The sequence below is a fragment of the Colossoma macropomum genome, unplaced genomic scaffold, assembly GCF_904425465.1.
Source record: "Colossoma macropomum unplaced genomic scaffold, Colossoma_macropomum, whole genome shotgun sequence".
Taxonomy (NCBI): Eukaryota; Metazoa; Chordata; class Actinopteri; order Characiformes; family Serrasalmidae; genus Colossoma; species Colossoma macropomum.
Genome location: NW_023494802.1, coordinates 7,642,719 through 7,662,996, shown reverse-complemented (window position 1 = coordinate 7,662,996; position 20,278 = coordinate 7,642,719). Strand labels below are relative to the sequence as shown.

At 39.3% G+C, this 20,278-nt stretch overlaps 1 protein-coding gene across 2 annotated transcripts in view; it reads right to left on the bottom strand.

Moving 5' to 3' along the window:
• arhgef25a (Rho guanine nucleotide exchange factor (GEF) 25a) overlaps window positions 1–20,076 on the bottom strand; it is a 117,554-nt gene extending 97,478 nt beyond the window's left edge. For both annotated transcript variants that reach the window (XM_036590908.1, XM_036590909.1), the window contains exons 1-2: window positions 19,312–20,076; window positions 14,243–14,378 (exon numbers count right to left, since the gene is read on the bottom strand). In XM_036590908.1, the coding sequence (XP_036446801.1) occupies window positions 14,243–14,378; window positions 19,312–19,407 (232 nt within the window). In that variant the 5' untranslated portion in view covers window positions 19,408–20,076. The remainder of the gene's footprint in view (window positions 1–14,242; window positions 14,379–19,311) is intronic.
• Between the last annotated feature and the right edge of the window lie 202 nt (window positions 20,077–20,278).

Sequence of the window (20,278 nt, the reverse complement as noted above, 5' to 3'; positions counted from 1 at the left end):
TATCTCTCTCTTTTTGTCCCTTTCTTGGTTTCTCTCTCCTTCTTTCTCTCTCTCTCTCTCTTTCTCTCTCTCTGAGGTGAAGCCCAATTAAGGCTTGTTTGCGTAGGGAACAGTGTAAGGCTCGACTCGGCAAGTTGGCAGGGTGCCAGAGGGTGCAGCTCATTTGGGTCCTGCACCGCAAACTGTTTACTAGTCTGTGTGTGAGCAAAGTGCATGAGATCAGCCAGGACACACTCACTTTTAACACAGCCACACCCACTCACTTCCAGAAAAACACATATACGCAAGCTCCTAGCCCACCTGCACAGTGGAAAAGGGAGAGGAGGTACCAAGCGTTGCCTTTGCAGCTTTTCTTAGTGTCACTGCCCCCCTTTTCAGTCCCACTGGGGCCCATGGAGGCCAAAAGAATTCTTAACACATGCATTAAATCTAGAGTGTAGAAGTCTCTAAGAGGATTTTGAGGCCTTTTTATACAGATCAGAGATATTCCAACAGATGTTTTTATCTTGTGTAAACACAATCCATGCGCCTTCTTTTTAACTTCCCGAAGCGAAGCACAGTCAGAGAAACACATATTAAGGCCCCCCTCAGATTACATAAGACGTTTCTGTTTTAAGTTACAACACATACTGACTCCAACCTTGACCTTGTGTCATTGCCTTATAAAGTATAACTCTCACACAGCATTTCTTATTAATGTCCTGCACATACACATCTATTCCCCTGCCTTCTCTATCTCAGCCCACAGATCACATTCACTGAATGCAGGCCTGCATTCTGGCTGCTGTTTATGGTTTCATTTTGCTCTGTTCAAGGCCTACATATGCACAGTATGCATGGAGTGAATACAGATTATCTGTTCATCATCAGATATGCAAAGCAGTATGCCTGAGTATAGACATACTGCATGTATGCTGAATATAGTTACACTATACTAATTAAGGGCGGCACGGTGGCGCAGTGGGTAGTGCTGTCGCCTCACAGCAAGAAGGGCCTGGGTTCGATTCCCGGCCGGGTGACCAGGGTTCTTTCTGTGTGGAGTTTGTATGTTCTTGTATGTTCTCCCCATGTCTGCGTGGGTTTCCTCCGGGTACTCCGGTTTCCTCCCATGGTCCAAAGACATGCAGTCAGGCCCATTGGAAATGCTGAATTGCCCCTAGGTGAGAATGTGTGTGTGATTGTATATGTACGTTTGTCTGTCTGCCCTGCGATGGACTGGTGACCTGTCCAGGGTGTATCCTGCCTTCCACCCAATGACAGCTGGGATAGGCTCCAGCACCCCACCGTGACCCAGAAAGATAAGCGGTTTAGATGATGTATGTATGTATACTAATTAAAGGAGAATTCCACCAGCCTATCAAAACGTCTGCATAATAAGAATTAATGAGAAATTAATTAGAAATAGAAATTAATGAGAAATAAACAAAGTCATTCAGAGCAGGCTGAGGTGTAATGGTTCATCGTAGAGAAACTTGCTGACTCAGATTTCTTTACAGTGGTGGTGAAAGGAGCCAGGGGTCATGACATCTTGCATCTTGTACCACTCCACCATAATTGTATTTAAAAAAAGGTTTTAGGCCAAAAGCTTATCTTACAAATATCAGTAAATAATGTCTCAGGCATCAGCCAAAGTATTTCTAACTATTTTGTCTAATAAGTTTCTGTGAGGGAGCTTTTAGAGGCATTTAACTTATGAGATGTCTGGTTCCTATCACCACCACCGTGAACAATTCAGACTTAGTAAGTTCCTCCAGAACGAAACATTTCACATCTAAACAGTCTGAACGACTCTATTTATATCTTAACCAAAGAATTATGAAGAAATGTTGAAAAACAAAGGAACTCCCCTTTAAGTATATATTGAGTGTCTACAAAGGCTGATAGGAAAGTGGTCACTGTAAGAGCAGTGAGGTCGAGACAGAGATGCACTTTCTTCTTAAGTCTAAAATACAATTAAGTTGACACGAGAAAATAAAGTGAACTGAAAAAACGAATCTCAAATTTTGAAAAATTGACACAATATAAAAAATGACTAGTTATCATTGGTGAGGGGTACACAGCATCTTTTGCTGAAAAATATAGCCACTTCCAGAGGGACAGTGATTGGCAAACTGTCCACTCCTACACCCCACTGACCCTTATCAATATCCCCATATGTAAGAAATTACATATACCTTGTTATCTTGCATATTGTTATCATTATTGTTATTACTGTTATTAACTCTTCAGCTATTTCATCTAGTGAATTTGTTAACTTATAAACTGCTACTTTGCTTTGGCAACACTGTACTCAGTACAACCATCTTAATAAATCTGAATTAAACTGTAAATGTTACTTTAATTCTAAACAAAGTGACATTTTGGCCAAAATGAAAAGTTAATCTACGGTTACATCTGTGATAAACATGCCTCCTCACTTCCCACAGGAATCTCTACAGTGAAATTTTTGAGTTTAAAGATTAGGAGAACCCCCCTGTGATGATGTACCTTAAAGGTAGAAGGAACTTTTGAAAAACTACAAGTGGCTCAGATGGGCTGTTTGAAACATAATTTTTTCTTCAGCTACCTGGCTAATGCAGAAGGAACTCAGAAAGCTGTTGTTTTTGCTAGAAAGCTGAATGTCACATCTGTATTTACAATTGTATGCAAAAGTTTTGGCACTCCTGGTCAAATTACGTCTTGTTATTGATCTAAATGAAAAATAATGTAAATAATAAATTGTGCTTTAAAATTTGCAGAAAAATAGCATATTTACATTTGTTCCATGTTACCTTATTTTCACGTAGAAATCAGCTAAACATGCAGCTTGACTGGGGGTATTTAAACTTTTGCATACAACTGTGTTAGTGTTCTCTATGGTTGTATGACGTATTTGCATAATGCATGCTGATTGATGCGATGATCAACACTGTTGAATGATAAGGCAAAAGGGATACAAAATCATGAGTTCTGACTGAGTTAAACTGATGAGGCTGAGAGATGCAATGCTACACTGCAAAATACTACATAAAATGACAAAAAAAACACATTAAATATTAGGTTTAGGCTGTAGTTCCCTTTATACATCTGTTTTGTTTTATTCCCATTCTTTCTGACTCCAGACACAAATTCTGGGGTCTTTCAGGTCCTGAGGTGCAGTGTCATGAACTGTGTGGCTTATGAGGACGACACCTGGCCAGCGTCACAAGACTCCAGGCTTTCCCCTCTGACTGCCCTGGATCAAAGGGTCGCTTCCAAATGGTCAGTTAATCACAGGCCTTGGCTGTGTCCTCTGGAACAATGTGTGGAGAAAACACAGTTGAAGACACAGCCCAGGCCCTGCTAACTGTTCCACTGGGTTATGCAGCACTGTGCTACATCTTACACAACTGTCACTATTATATACATATGCTACTAGTCACTCTAAAATGTCTACACTAAAGGGAGACCAGCACTGTTTGATGATTTCCCCGTTCTAGCACACTGACTAAACTGATTTAAACTGAATAATGAGTTGAATCAAGCAAGTAAATGTAAACTACTATGCATATACTCTCACCATTTACTTAAAAAGTCTACTTTGTACTTCATTACTTTATTGGCCACTTGATTCTTCCACTTACCGGCCACTTTATAAGAAACATCTTCTTTGTGCTTCCACTCACCGGTCACTTAATGTACACCCATCTTATCGGTCCACTAGAAAGCTCAGTTAAAGGCTGGTGCATTTTTGTTCCTGACTGGTCAGTTTCTGACAGCAGTGCTGCCATTGACAAGATACCATTTGAAAAGCAACCATGGTAGTGGTATGGTAATGGCTGGCAATTTTTTTTTTTGTTGTTGTTGTTTTCTTTTTTACACGTCAGTGCCCCTGCTTGCTTGTTAATGGTCTGCAAAAATATCCAGTCAAGAGCAGTTATGTGGTCAGAAACTCTGACCACAGATGAAGGGCTACAGCAAGGTTACAATAAATTATACATGGGAACAGATCAGTCTCTAACAGTGTGCTCCTACAAGTTTGGGGTACTAAAGTGGGTACTTAAAAAGTGCAATCTAAAAATGTTAAACACATTTATATTTACAGTAAGTATAAGTTATTATTTTTTAGCATTAGGACAAAACAAGACATATTTAATAGAATATTACATATAAGCCTCAACAATTAAATATAATATCATATTTTTCAGTGTGTCCAATTTTTGCCTATTACAGTTTCCATTCTTTTCAGAAGGCTTGGTTTCAGTTTTTCAAGGAAATTTGCACACACCTCCAAAGTTCAGTCTTAGATGTTGGTTGTATTTTCTGCTTCTCCATTGTTCCGAGAACACCAGCAGCTTCATTAGATTATTTGCAGTTTTGCTTTTTTTCTGTTTTTCATTTTTAGAAAGGGCTTCTTGATTGCTACACATCCTTTCAGACTCATAGCACTGAGTTATCAAGTAGAAGAACAGACAGAAATGGGTAGTAGTCTCTCACTTTTGCATAATATTGTAAACGTAGAGATAAAACCAATAAATGTAAAAATAAATGTAGAGACACAGGAGATTTCAGACAGACATTCTTTATCAGCAAACTGTATGTGTGTATATAAATAACTTTGCTGGCATTGCTGAAAAGGAACATGAGTTGTCAATATATCAACAAGCCATTTACAAAAATTATACAATAAAAGATCAAAGTAACAGTAAGGCTCTATGGTGCTTGTGACGCAGGCTTATCTTGCTCGTAGAGATGTCTGAGTGTTTTACGGCTGACGTTTCATGGTGTCTGTTTTGACTTGTGGCCTGGAGCAGCGGTGCTGAGGCCAGCAGTCCATCAAATTGTCATCTACTCAGGAGTGCTGACCTGAGAGCCTTTCTGCTCTCCATGACAACCTCAGTTTATTTTCAATCCTAAAAGTTTGGACTTTGACCTGGTTTGTATACACTCTCACTGCTTGTGCATGGTTAACATCAACATCTGTTTTTTTTTCCTTTCTTCCTTACTGACATACAGTTTAGGTCTCTAACAGGGGTCTGATGTGGACAGCAAAGTGGGCGTGTAGATAACAGTAACTTGGCTGTCCTTGTCACAGTTTATGGTCTAATCATCCTCTGATGACCACTAAAATAGCAATATTACACATGCTTAATCACACACACACTCACACGTTGTGAAAGCGTGACATATTCAGGCCCAGCAGAGCAGGCCAGCTTCAGGGCTGTGGTAGCGAGGCCCTTTTAAGGTCAAGCCTGGCTAAACCCACCGCTCCCCCGGGAGGCCGGACTGCAAATTCCCGCAGCTGGTTTTTAAAGAGAAGATGTGGAGAACAGGACCATAAAATGGGTCAACTTCTATATGAGTGAATGTGTCATAAATACCAAACCTTTAAGCCTTGTCGTTCCCCCGCAGTGTTTACACCTTGAAGTGCATCTTCTTACATTATTTATCACTTGTGACTCATTGAAACAAACCAATTCTGTAGAAAGTGTGAATTCTAAACTTTTAATTGACCATGTTTGTTTTTGAAGTAGAGCAAAAGAGGATATTTTTTTATATTGATTCGAATTTGATTAAAAGTTTTGTTTTACTTACAGTTGCATTTTACAGAAAGGACACATTTATGTCATTTTTTAAACACTGCAACAAACAGAAGAAAGTCAGAAGTGCAGACTCGAATCTGTGAATACAGAACACAAATATTCACCATGAATATAAACGTAATTCATCATGCAACTAACTGTGTAAATCATTACATAATTACATATCTTTGCTGTCAGTACAAAGTCTTGTATCTCCATGTCCAAATTTACTTAGAATTTCATCTTTTTACATAAATTTATATTGAAATGTTTTTTTCCTTCTCCTGTAAAATGACTTCTTTGGAGATACAAGGTTTTGCTCTGACAGAACGATATAAATAATTATGCTGTGTAAATTAAATGCATAGCAAAACAATAAATTCAGACTTCTGGATTAGTCTGAAGAACCTTATAAAAAGAATAAAGTGTACTATAGCATATGAGGGGAATGACTCAAAGTCGTTCAAAGGTATTGACATGGTTGCTTCCGTATCTTAAAGTCAACGTGAATGTAAGTCGTAAAACATTGTCCTCTCATATTGTGACATATTTCCAAGTTCCATGGAATCCGGGGGGTCTTTGAGCTAGCTGAATGTTTTTGCTCAGTGATAGGTTGGGGTGTTAAGGGTTGGTGGGAGGCAAAATTAAAATGAATAATATTGGTTGATATTATATTTCCCTGCCTGCTGATGCATGATGACAGAAAACTCAGCTGATGATTTAGAGGATAGCAAAAGTCATTACATTTTGATGGAGGATTACAGGAAAACAAGAATTTTGTCTTTTAAGTGAGTCATGCTTAATATGACCAGGGAAAAGAACTAACAAGATTTTGATTTCAAAATGACTTCAGTCCATCAGCTGAAGCCCTTCAGTTACAGCATATTGGGTAGCCAGTAGCTTAATGGTAGGAGAAGTGATCCAGAAACTGGAAGGTTGCTAGTTTTAGAGGACACCCATGACTGACTAGGTATACCTGGTTGTGTCCTTGGGCAAGGCTCTTAACCCCCCACTGCCCCAAGTGGTACTGCTCTGCTGCTCCCAGACTAGTCATAGTTAGGCAACAAAATGACAAATTTCCCTTGTAGGACCAATAATGGCCAGCATATGACGTCTGTTTCAATCAATAATGCTATCACTGCATGCAATTCCAAAGCAAAAGACTACAAACTACTTACTGCTTCTATTTCTTACATTCTTGCTAACCGTCTTGTTAGTAGTATAATTCTTGTAAGTCAATTCAAACACTGAAATGTTTGTGTTTTTTTTTTAGAGATTAGGTTAAAATATAAAGCACAGGAAGACTTTTTTCCTCTCCTGAAGCTTGTTTCCAAACCGCAAGGTTCTGCTGAAAGCAATGACAATACGTTTTTAATCTTGTTTACATGAAAAGGATGGAAAAGAAATGGAAAAGAACATTGATTCTCAGCATAATACGTAACCACACTGCCAAGGTTGTTAGTCATGCAAAGAATTATTAGAAGGCAGCAACAGATTACATACAAGAAACTCTAATGGAAAAAGTGGGACATGCAAAGATTCACCATGTATCTGCTCAAGGGCAGAAAGCTACAGAACCCTGTGGAGTCCCACAGCCCTCTTCATCCGTATAAACTACAGATGACAATGTCTAAAAGCAGCTGTAATTCCAGGACCTGCACCAAAATTGCCACACTTTATACCCATCAGCTCTCTTTTATTAAAATCTAGTAAAGTGCTAAACAGCTTTCACACATGAAAGAATGCAATTCTATGAAGACGTTTTATAGATTTAGGGGAAATAAAGGTTGAAACCATTGAAATGGGTTATTAGTAGAACAATAAAGTGCATAAAAGCACAGGGAAACAAATGAGTTGGCTCTTAAACCTTAATGGCCTGTATGACTATATGTATGACTGAAGTCTGACCTATACTCACAGCTTTGAGACACAACCTGAACAGGACTGAGTGGTACTGTTAAATTTGATACTTTTAGTTTATTAAAACAAACCAATTCTGTAGAAAGTGTGAATTCTAAACTATAAATTGACCACATGTTTGTATTTGAAGTACAGTACAAGTAGAAGAGGAGATCTTTTCAATTTAACCCAAATTGGACCCAAATCCACTCATGCTACTGAAGAATGGCAGCATCCACTGTCAGTGTGTGACCGAGAAGACAGCGTGCCTGCTATCACAGCTCAATATGCTATAGCATTGGTATAGAGTAATTGTGAAAGTTAGCTAGGCTCTGTTGTAGAAACTAGGGATGTAACACTACAACATATCAAATTGGATTGCAATGTAACGTATCTTATCATACTGTCGTAAGTATTTGCAATTTTGAGCTACAAATGTCAAAACAGTCAAAAATGTGGAATAACCCTGACTATTAGAGCTAGGCCTTTTTTATGGCCATAACTGTCAAAACTCAACAACCAAGAAAAAAATCCCAATGCTAATTTCTGCTAGCACCCCTATGGGATTGTAGTAGTCCATTAGTGCTAAGATTAAACATGAACATACCTTGTATGTAGCAGTTTTGCAGTGACTCAGTAACATCTGACTCAAATGCATTTGTTAGACTACAGCTAGTATTCACAGTCAGTTAATGTATCTGGGACTTCCTAAAGTGACTTTTTATCTGACAAAATGAGTAGCTGATTAATTTGTTGGTTCCTTATTATGTTAGTGGTTAGTGGTTTCAGCTCCTGAAATTATAACCAGTGGGAGAGCTTGGCTGTATCTTCCTAAATACCACAGAGAAAAAATTCTGACTGGATAATTTTCTATTAGGTGCTACAAAATATGTAATCCTTTTGATTCCAACCAAAACTTAACAATGAAATAAGAGCTTTAGTACAATACTGCCAACACAAACATAACAATTTAATTAAATGAAAATTAAAAATGACAGACATACTTTTTTATTATGATTAGACTTTCTCTGAGTATTCCCCCCTGTCATTGTATTGTTGTAATGTGACTAGAATGTTAGCTTGTGGTTAGAGTGTAGATTGGGACACTATAAAGCACAGCTTTTGCTTCAAATGTTGTGTACTTATAATGTTGAATGCTCTAATAAACTGAAAAAGCAAACATTAACATATGCACGTATAGTACATGTTTAACCACTCCTTATTTTTGCTATACATAAAATGTACCAAAAGGATGAACTACTGTATTGTATTGAAACGAATATTGAACTTTGTGAATCGTTACACCCCTACTTGAGACTATACTAGAGAGAGACAGAGAGAGAGCTATGAATCTGTTTTCCTGAATAATAAGCTTTAACATGCAATAAGCCTGGAGTTTTAAGGAGTTAATACGTGTGTAATAATTTTGGAGTTCAAGGGGTTAAAGTACGGTCACTTCAGTTTTGTTAGCACAAAGTTCTGCACCCCTTTCCGTTCCAGTCTTATTCATGCCCCTGCTGCCAGGCTTATGATTCTTAGGAAACTATAGGTGGAACAGTCCACCTTTGTAATTGAGCACTTGCTGCTTCCTGTTGTTGTGTTTCTAAGCTCTCCACACCGACAAAGACAACATAGAAAAGATCGGCTATCATCCATGCAGTCACTTCAGCGCAGGCTGGTTATGAAAGAGCAAGAGAGCTGCTAAATGACTCGATCCGGACTTGAGGCCCTTAGCTAAAGCTGATCGTGGGTGGGCCATAAAACTTGCTGAGCACAACACAAGGATTTCAGGAAGAAATATGATCACGTATCAAAAGAACTGCAAGGGGATGATGATGAGGGAAGCAGAACAGACGACCTTGCACACTTTCAAATAAAGTTGTCATAATGTTCCTTAAGGCAATGCCATAGAAGAACCACCTTTGGTTAAAAAGGAACCTATCAAATGATGGTGCATTAAGGGAGCATTCCAATGTTTTCATCTTTATCAGCTGTATCTGTAATATACAGCTGTTTACCACAGACAATCATTCCTAAAAATAAAGGTGCCAAAAATTCTTTGGAGCAGTACTGTAGAAGACACCTTTAGTTCCCAAACAACCATTCAACAGACAGTCTTTTAAGAACCATTTTTGTAAAAGGGACATGCAGGTGTTAAGAAACTTTTTAAAGTTTAGAAATCCTCCACATAATGTTAAGGCTCTATATCAGTTAAATGTTTTTCCTAGAACTATGTGTTTAAGCCAAGAACTAAGAATCATTATTTTAAAGAGAGATAATTTAGATGTTTTTTACCTGATACTTTGCAAAAGGACAGGAGACACTTATAACTGAAGTGAATGGGCACTGAACGGGTGAACGGGTTCTGAGTCAACGTATCTGCACTGTATGTTTTTTACTAAAAAATGGTTTGTGAGAAGTGACTATACTACTACAGATAGAGCAAATAAAGATTAGGTCGAAAAACACAGAAGAACCAAAAGAATCCTTTTAGGCAGTGTTGAACCATGACTAACAGAGCTAGGCCTTCAGTACAGGCCAAAAATGTCAAAACTCTGTAAACAGTTTTACAGCGATTCCTTCAATAAAGAGCCCTGGCATAGAGCTGCTGCTGCTGTTTTCCATTTCTAACATCTGACTGGAACTCAAGTCCTTGTAGGGAAGTCTGTCCACTCAATGGCTACCTTGGAAATGCCCCTAGGCTGTTATTCCCAGTCCTACAATCCCTCCTGGCTCTTTAAATGAAGAGAGACCTATAAACCCTTAACTAAAGCCACAATAACATTTCAGAAACATAAATGAAATCACAAAAGTGCAGGTTGTTCTGGATACTGTACTTGAGCATATTTCCACAACGAAGTGGAGCTTTTCCTATTTGTGGCTTTACCAGCAAGCTGGTTGGCTCTTTTTATTGAAGGGCGGACCTTCCCTATGAACACACGCCACATTGAGCGTAGCAAGCTCTCCCATCCAATTTCCAAAAAGTTCCCTCCTTTATAAGGTTTCTGCTGAAACCCAGTTAGACTGAGGCTTGCATTCACAGTCAGTGATGTATCTAGAATTCAAGCGACGTTTTTCTCATGGTATTAGTCCGACCCTTTGGAAATCGAAACAAGATTGAAAATGGCTAATTTCTCTGTCATTGTCTAATTAAGCTGGAAGCTACTCTAATGTTATGAGACTGTCAGTTCAGCATCTAAAGTCCTAACCAATAGGAAAGTTTGGCTGTATCTACCTAGATACCACTGAGAAAGAAATTCTGATTGGACAATTTTCAGTTGGACGTTTCAGGATCACAACCCTTTTGTTTCCTGTCAAAACTTAACAATTCAATAAGGCATTACCATAATTCTTGTAGAGTTTAAATACAAGAAGCATGATGAGTCTTTTAAATAAAAATATAGTTATGTGCAATTTAGTTCCCAGAAATCATTAGGCTTTCTCTGAAGGCTTCGAAGGCCTCCAGAGTTCCCCACTGCTTTTAGGCACGGTGTAGGGGCAAAGAGGCAAAAATAAGTGAGAGGACAAGGGATAGAGCCTCACTGCAAATTGCAGTGTCTGCTTGTGATTTAGGGAAATGCTGGCACAGTCCTGTGATTCCACTGAAGCCACTAGAAGGCATCTTGTTCCTAATCTGTAACAGATGGGTGATCTCCTATGCCTCTATCCATCCCTCTCTCTCTCTCTTTCGTTTCCTCTTCAGTAACTGGAGCTGGGGCCTCCTCCCCCCAGTAAAGCATGGAAACTCCACTCCGACCCTTTCAAACCTTATTGATGGGTCACTCAAATTGCATTAACATAAGTGAGGCGGACTTCTTTATGCCTAGCAAGATCTTTCCTAGCTAAAGTAGACACAGTTTGGTAACCATTATAGAGTTATCAGCTATTAAAATCTCCAACTTCAGCAGAGCTTTGAGAAATTTGACCCTGTATAAGCCAATATAATGAACACGTGGAGGAAGCAGGTCAGCAAACGTCAGCAGAAGACAGCGCTAACAAAGCTCATAGCACTCACGCTGCCTCGTGCCATTACATAAGCCAATATTTGGAAGACAGAGCTTTGGCAGTGTAATCTATCTAAGTGGTCTCGCTCGAAACAAACATCTTCAACAGCCTCCTCGCTCTCTTAAATGCATCGTTCTGCATAACAGCCTGCCATCCAGCCATATGGTGCAAACCCCAAACCCCAGTTCCCCCAGTGAAGTTACAAAGCTCCTTTTGTTCCAATGCACTCAAGGAAAATGTGAATGCACGCAAAGCTTTCCTAGGCAAAATAACTACGGCTGCAATCGATAGGCTTTTTGAGGTTTGTTTTTTTTCTGACTCTGGAGCAAGCTGTGCCTCCATGGTTCTCCCATGCATCTGGATGTTGCTCTGGGCAGGCAACTCATCAAGATTTCTGCATGGAACATTAGCAGGGGCCCACATCCCTTCCCCGGTTTGATTAGGCCACTCTGATTATCAGCCCATGCAGTGCAGTTTACAGGGTGTGGTTCATTAACCTCCAGCTTGCCACTGTAACAAATCCAATCTGATAGCAGCCATACTACCTTCATTTATCGCCGCACAGCGGATTCTCACCCCACTCCACCAGCTTGGCAAGTAAAGCAAAACATACGGATTAGGCCTTGATTGTGGGATTTGCCTGCTGGACCTCTGAAAATCTGCAGCTAAAGTCGGGCATCAGGTATTAGCCGTATTAAAATCTGATCTGCCACATGCATGGCTACACATCTGATATGAATTTGATAATTCCTTTTGGCCCACACTGAAACTATTATAATTCCATTTGGGCACACAAAACATGTTAATAGTGGCTTGATACATTTGTAAATATTTGGCAGTGTACAAACATTGCAAGCCCATGTGTTTATTTGGACTGTCAGTCAAATTAATGTACTCATGCTCCTAGTGGTCACTAAGAAAAGTGCCTGTATCAAGATACACTCTTAAGAATGACAATTCTGTCATTCTGCCAATTCTGTTTTGTCAGCTAACAGATGCCAGTGTTGGCTAGCATCACAATGAGTGACGAGTGAGAGAGACGACCATTCTACTCACCCAGAGAGAGTGAAAGGGTGAGGCCACGTGTAATCTGGTGCACTTTAGCTGCTGCAATGTGAAACCAACTGGACCAAATAAAAAAGATGCAATGCCACAAAAGTCTGCACTCTTGTGTGGACTTTAGCAAACAAACTAGGTGTGGAAACAGCCAAAGAGTGTGGTTGTCCATAAGCTCAGACATGGTGCTGGGGGGTGCTGAGCCTCTTGCGGCACACTCACTAGCACGTCCTGTTTATAGACCTGTTTATTTTCTATAATGTTAATGTAATTAGGCTGCCACATCCAAAATCATTTACATTTTCCACAAAATCCACAGTACTTTGTAGAGAGTCACACTTTCACTGAGAACGCACAGCAGATGACTGATAAGATCAGTCTTGTTTTCGCCTACTCTTCATCAAAATCAAAGCATTAGCTGACACCCTAAAACACCAATCTTCAGTCAGTCGCTAAAATATAATCACTATGCTCTTGCATGACTGTCACAGTGAATAGTTCCTGGTTAGTCATTTAAACATTCAACACTTGCTTATTCTTTCCAAAAGACAACAAAAAAGTTCAGCGATATCATCAGCATTAAAATTTTAGAAGATGTGTACACTCAAAAAAGTGAATTTATTCTGTTGCTGGTTTTTATGAATTTACTCTCATTGATATCACTTAACAAATACATGTAAGTCATTGAAAATGAGTTAGTTGTGCTGTTTCAATAAAATTCAGTGAGTTGTCAGATTTGCTTCATCAGTGTTCGGTCAATGTAATCTTGTCGAGTAAAACTCAAGATCTTTGCCAATGCCACCTGAGAACATCTATTTGCATACTGTGTTACTTGTTTTACTCGTCTTCTTCGTGTTGTTTTAGCTGTGGCCTACTTTTCACTGTGTGCATTGAAGTACATATTTCTCAATTGAGTGTCTTAGAAGCTACTTAACATATGTGAAACCACTTGACATAACATTTTTAAGGAAATCTAACATTTCATTTTTTATCCATGTAGGTTCACTGGTTACTATGGATAATAAATAAACTGTCAATATTGTGTAGACATTTGTAAAGGAACTGATAAGTTTCTCAACCCTTCAACCACTGAACTATGCAGAAACTCAACAGTCAGTGGAATTCTCCTTTAATAGTTAATAGCCTAACAGCAAACCTACAACCAACAAATGTAACTCTTAAAGGTTCATATGCTTTTGAATACATTATTTTTCCACTAATTTTAATTACCTTCCTTTCAATGTGCATCTGAATACTGAAACTTCCTATTCAATTTTCTTGATATTGATCTGTAGCTCGACTATGGCTGTGTTAAAAAAAAGCACCACCCCTTCCTTCTGGCAGTGTTTTAAAACTGTCATTATAATAGCCATAAGTAGTAGTACCCCTCTTCATATGTTTCAGCAGCCCTATAAATTAATTCTCCATAAGCTTGTCCACTGTTTGGAACCAAAGAGCTTTTTGCATACATTGTTGTCAGATACAGTGTGCTAGGAGATGCTAGCACGATGCTAACTCTCTCTATACAACCATTAAGTTAGCTGTTTTGTGAGAGGTCAGTTAAAGGTCTTCATGCATGACTTATGTACGTATTAACCTTGCTATTTCTGTTGCCTACAGCATTGCATCACTCTGTTCTCAGCTGAATCTGGAAACTTGATCACAGTCAAAATTTGATGTATTAAATAAACCTACTGTCCAAGTCAAGCCGAACACGACCAAATAAGGCTTCCAAGTCTTACCTTCTTTGTCTCTTTGCCCTCTCTCAGGGCTGTCCTGAGACGCCTGCTCCCATTCCAGGGCTTCTGGATCCCACCGAGGCTGGCCTGCTGCTTTCTGTTCCCCATCCACCACCGGCTCCTCACTGCCCTCTGTGTTCTGTAACACAAGCGTATAAATGCATAAAAAGGTCTGCCAGGGCTGAAGATTCTGGGAAAAAGTGCCATTGCAATATAAATTTTATCAATTAATACTACTGTGACAGGAAATAAAACAAAAAAAGCAGTCAAAGATTTACTCAGATATCATTTTTTTCTCCAAAAAAAGTTAATTATCACTCTAGCAATAGAAAACATGCATTTCAAAATTCAATAGTAATATAGTTCAATATTCTTAACTCAATATAACAGTTGTGTTCAGTTAATACTCGCTAAAGCTGCATGATATTAAAAAGTATAATGTTTGCTGAATTTTACACATTGGGCAAAAAAAATAATAAAACACAATGTTACCTGTGCAAAAGTGTTTTTTTCTTCAGCAAGTAAAAATGATGCTCATTTGCAGAAAAATGTTTGTTCTTTGTGGAGGGTGTGTACTTATTTTACCCAGAAAATCAAATATCAACATGTAATTTGACCATAAGTGTTCCAACTTTTGCATACGACTGTAGATTGTGATTGCAATATGTTCTGCAGTATGTTTAAACACATTGCAGAACTTCTAAGAACAAAATTAAAATTTCTTTTGACCAAAACACCGAGGTTGGTCAGAATGTTCACAGCTCACAATGCAAAAAACAATGTATATTTGGCTTGAGGGCTTCTGCAATATCAGTATTGAAAGGCCAATATCACAAGAACAATCAGCAAATGATACAATGCAGCCCTAATCATGATTGTTACTTGCTGTAATTGGTATAAGCAGTCGTTCAGGGCTCCCCGAACCACAAGGGGGCCTGCAACACTTTATTTGGATAGTCTGCTAAAGGTGATTACTAGATGACGACTACGTTCAACAAAATATCTATTAAATGCAGTGAACATACAGTTCTTCATAGTTTTCATATGTGATGCAGATCATGTTAAACTAGTGGTAAATTGGAAAAAAACCCATAGAACATCCTGCTTGTACCTCTATTTGCCATGAATGGTATATATATTTTAGACCAAAAGTTTATCTCCAAAGTATTGAAAAACAACACCTCAGGCATCAGACAGAGTATTCTTAACCATTTCATGTAATAACTTTTTTTGTGAAGGTAGTACAAAACATTTTAAAGAACCAGGTACTAAGCCAGGTACCATGCAAAGATCTGTTTAAACACTCTAATGGTTTTTTGAATTGCCATGGTTCTATATACAACATTACTGTTTCTTAAAGAAACCTTAAAGAACTCCCTTTTTAAGAGTGTACTCTTTTAGCAGTCAATTTCCTCACTATGTAGGCATTTTTTGTTGTTTTTCTTTTTATTAAACTTTCTCATTTTTGCATTGAAAGTAAAATGCGGGAGGTGGGTGATGGGGGCCTCAAACAGGACTTCACTTAGGCCCCCTAATGCTCAGAATCAGTCCTGGCCCAAATACTGTAGGTATCACAAGTACACCACTTTCCAGCGAACGCACTTCAAATGTGGATATCATCATTATAATAAACATTACATGTTTTTGTTACTTAGATACTCAAAGAGTATCTATCTTGCTATTATTAAAGAGATACTAAAGACTATGAGTTTGGATCTTACTTTTTGGCATTCACATGTATTTATTACTGATCCAGTTTATGACAATGCGAGTATAAATGCTATGATCATCTTTAAATTATAACATATTCTAACTAAAATGTTGAAAATCAACAGCTTAAATTCCTTGTGCAAATAATTTCCTCAACAGACTTTATTCTGGCAAGGAGAGTGGAACTGTAAGTGTATAATAGCGGCGTTTTAAATCTACCTTATTGCAGACCTTGAAGTAGGTCCTCAGGCCATGTGTCATCCAGAGATGGAAAAGCTTCACACAACATATGCTAATCTCTCCCAGTTAGTTTGCTGCTTTCCATTCTTTTTACTTTTATTAACTATATTGGTCACCTTTTGCAATTTAGAAATATTAAAATAGCAGAATTATGTATTCATTCCTATTTTATGATTTGTTTTGGTGGACTATTACTGGTTCTGAGGCAGTGAAAGCTGCCTTTGCTTGGAAAGAAACCCAGGCAGACAGAAAGTCAGAGTGCACTGGGACGCTTGCATGACAGCTGTGGTGAGGAGTTGGGCCTGCGTGGTGTGTTTGTTTATAGGGAGATGTCTTCATCAGTGCTACTCTGTTTCCTGTGCTTGTAAGACATCCAAAATTCCTCTCCAGCCCTGAGGAGACACCAGCCCCACCATTTGTCACAGTAACCAGTCCCAGTCTAATCCCCCCAACCAAAACTTCACCATTTTCTCTCTCTGTAAGCTTAGCTTGTCTCTGAAATCTTTGACAAATATATTTTCTTTATCCACTTCTTTCTATCACTCTGAAAAGTGTGCTGTAAGTCAACTCTGTCAATGCATAAACGTGGGTATTTCTGCCATTTAATCTGTTCTCAGTGCTGTCATTGCATTCATCTGATATGTAAAGAACGTAATCTAACAAAGCCAAACATTTGTAGATTTTTATTTAGCTTGTGTCACTAACTACCTTTTTGAACATGCAAACACATGAAAAGGAATATAGGTCACTAGCAGCATTATGTATCCGTACTACGCATCTAACACATTAGATGAGCTCTACTCTTTCTCTGATAAAGCCAATCAATAATAAGTGCTTACAGATACGAACGAGAATAGTGCATTTTCCAAAGAAAATGCAGAGTGATTGCACAGCGATTTGAAAATGGTTGCTAAGGTGTTGCCAGGCGGTTGCTATGGTATTTTATATGGTTGCTAGGGTGTTGATAGGTAGTTGCTGTGGAATTCCAGGTGGTTACTGAGGTGTTGCTTGGTGGTTGCTATATTGTCCCATGTGGCTGCTAGGGTGTTGCATATGAGGTTGCTATGGTATCCAAGGTGGTGGCTACGGTGTTGCTTGGTGGTTGCTATGGCATCCCGGGTGGTTGCTATGGCATCCCGGGTGGTTGCTAAGGGGTTGCTAGGCATTTGGTATGGTACTCCAGGTGGTTGCTAGGCAGTTGCTATGGTATCCCAGGTGGTTGCTAAGGTGGTGCTAGGAGGTTGCTATTGTATCACAGTGGTTGCTATGGTTTTGCTAGGTGGTTGCCATGGTATACGAGGTGGTTCCTAGTGAGCTGCTAGCCAGTTGCTATGGTAACCCAGGTGGTTGCTAGGGGGCTGCTAGCTGGTTGTTATGGTATACCGGGCAGTTGCTAAGGTGTTTCTAGGCGGTTGCTATGTTATCCCATGCGGTTGCTAAATTGTTGCTAGGCAGTTGCCATGGTTTACAAGGTGTTTCGCTCGTAGAAAGTTGTCAAGTGGTAGCTACGTGTTGGTGAAAATGAATGGGAGTCTATGAGAAGAATGAGAGGTGAAAAAATTACACATAGAGAAGTGCAGGTCAATAAGACTGTGGACTAGAGCTTGAGGACCTGCACTGAGTGCGGACATACAGCTTGGTGGCTGTCCGGCAAAGAAATAATTGGGCTTGTGGGGGGGGGCAAAAATGAGTGGGAGTCTATGGGAGAAACAAGGCGTGAGGAAAAATGATAAGCAGATGAGTTTGGGTCAGAACAACATTGAATTTGGGCTCGGGGGCCTGCCCTAAGACAGTATATGCACAACGGAGTGTTTCAGTTTAGTAGAAGTACAGTAGATGGATGTAAAAATCTTTACCCTATTCACTCCTATGGGGAAAAATCTGGAATTTAATGAAGATTGTATGAAAATCGTACATCGGATTAAAAAGCTGTATACAAGCATATCATTCCCGATTGGACCAAACATTGTATAATTGGAACGGTGTTGATATTTTGAAAACTGCAGGACGAGTTAGCAGACAAAAATCCAGCAGAAAAAGAAGAAAAAGAAGAAGAAAAAGAAGAAGAAGAAGAACAACAAGAATATAAATCAGATAACAGTAGTGTCACTTATTAGGCTCTGAATGAGATCACATGGTCACTGGGAAGATTCACAGTGAAGGAAGCCTCATTCATGTTTTATAGAGCAATAGAAAACATGGAAAACAGAAAGCCTGTTTTACACGCTGAAACATTTTAGACATGCACACCCTGTAACCTCTGTAAAGGCCAAAAATAATCTATATTTCCTAGGATTATTAGTAATTAATTTAGCACTCATTGCACATTTAAAAAAGCAAAAAAACTCTATCTAAAGTGCAGATTCTAAGCTTTGAATCAGCACAACTGATGATTCCTGTGATGGAATACATTTTTTCAACTTCCTACTGTCCTTGTCAACAAACAGTGAATATGTTAAACATTTTTGTGTTTGTTTTAGAATTCTGTCTCCTTATCTCCACAAACCCCACCACACACTACTGCAAACACACATACAAACATGAAATCTCATCTCATCTCTGGAATGTGTTTGTAAATAGTGAGACTTCAGTCCATTAGCTTCAGCTCAGGACAGTCTACTGACGTGAATTGACAGGGAGGTCATGCCAAGTGGGTTGTTGGAAAGGCAAAGGTCTAATCATTATGCCTTTCATGAGTGATTATTAGATGATAATGTCAAAAACAAGGACAGATGGATCATAGATGGCCCAGATTAAGACTTTATTTTTTATTATGCCTACAAAAACAATGGTAATTCACTTATTCCCTTTCTCTGATACGGTGAAGTGGCCTGGGGCTAAAAATACATAAACAGTTGACAATAAAATGACTTAATTCACATTTATCATCAGGAAATGACTGGAAAATGTGAATCTCAACCAAGTTTTAGTCATCATCAGGAAGTCACATGGCATTGTGCAAACATCACCACCTGCCCATTCAGATGCATTTTTAGAAATGTTCAGAGCTTCATGAAGTCTGTGAGTGCGCAAACAACAAAGTGAAACAACCCAAACCGATTTTTTAAAAAAGCTGAGAACGGATAAATCTGTGGAAAAAGCCAACATACAAAGTCACTCACCCACTGTTGATTGGGCATGGCCAGTGAGCTCAGCATATCTGCCATAGCACCCAAAATCTGATCGGTGCGCCCTTGGTTCTTCTGAAGAGCTTTCATTGTGCAGCACTCTGATCTTCTCTATCTTCGCCCTGTCTTCCAATTATCCCTCTCTTTCCTGTGGCGCACTGTGGCCGAGCTTTGAGCCGCAGCCCAACTCCTTTTCGCCTGGCCCACTGGAACACTCCTACACATAAATAATTGATTGTGGAAGAACGGAGGGCGCTTTTGTCTGGGCTGACGCGTGCTTGCTTTCCCACACAGCTTTCCTTTTCTGCTGCTTCTTCCAAGTAAGCAGACGTGCGGCACTCTTCAGTCGGGCCTTGTCCCAAATCACTGCTGTCCCCTTAGCATGAGGTCACTTCGTAAAGCATCACAAATCACAAATTCTTTTTTTTTAAAAAATCATGTTTTCCTGAATCAAAGTCGCCTCACAAAGTGTTCCAATTCACAAATGCTTGAAAAAATCATGGTAGATCACTACTGTCCCTTGAGTACGGTCACTTACTGAAGCATCACAGAGTCCTGTAAAAAAGGTTATCCTTCATGGATTCCTATGTCATTCTCCTGAGGCAAAGTGGTGAGTCCACCACAGATCTGATGTACACTCATTGGCTTTTTAGGAACCTTTCTTGGAGTGTGAAGACTGACCATCTAACAGCTCTAAAGGCTCACTTTCTCTGGCCGGTCATTGGCTGTGTATGTTTTCCACCCCTTTATAATCCTCTCCTCCCTCTCCCCCCCCCCATCCATCTTTCATTCCTTAGGGCTCTCTTGCACAAGGGCTTGATTCCGAGAGCAACTTTCTTTTCTTCTCCTTTTTTCCCTAATCTTCTTCTTCTTGATATCCTTTCTGTCATCCTCTGTAGTGTTCTTCTCTCACTATCTTCCCACCAAACTCCATTCAGTGGCACATGGTTTGTATAAGCTC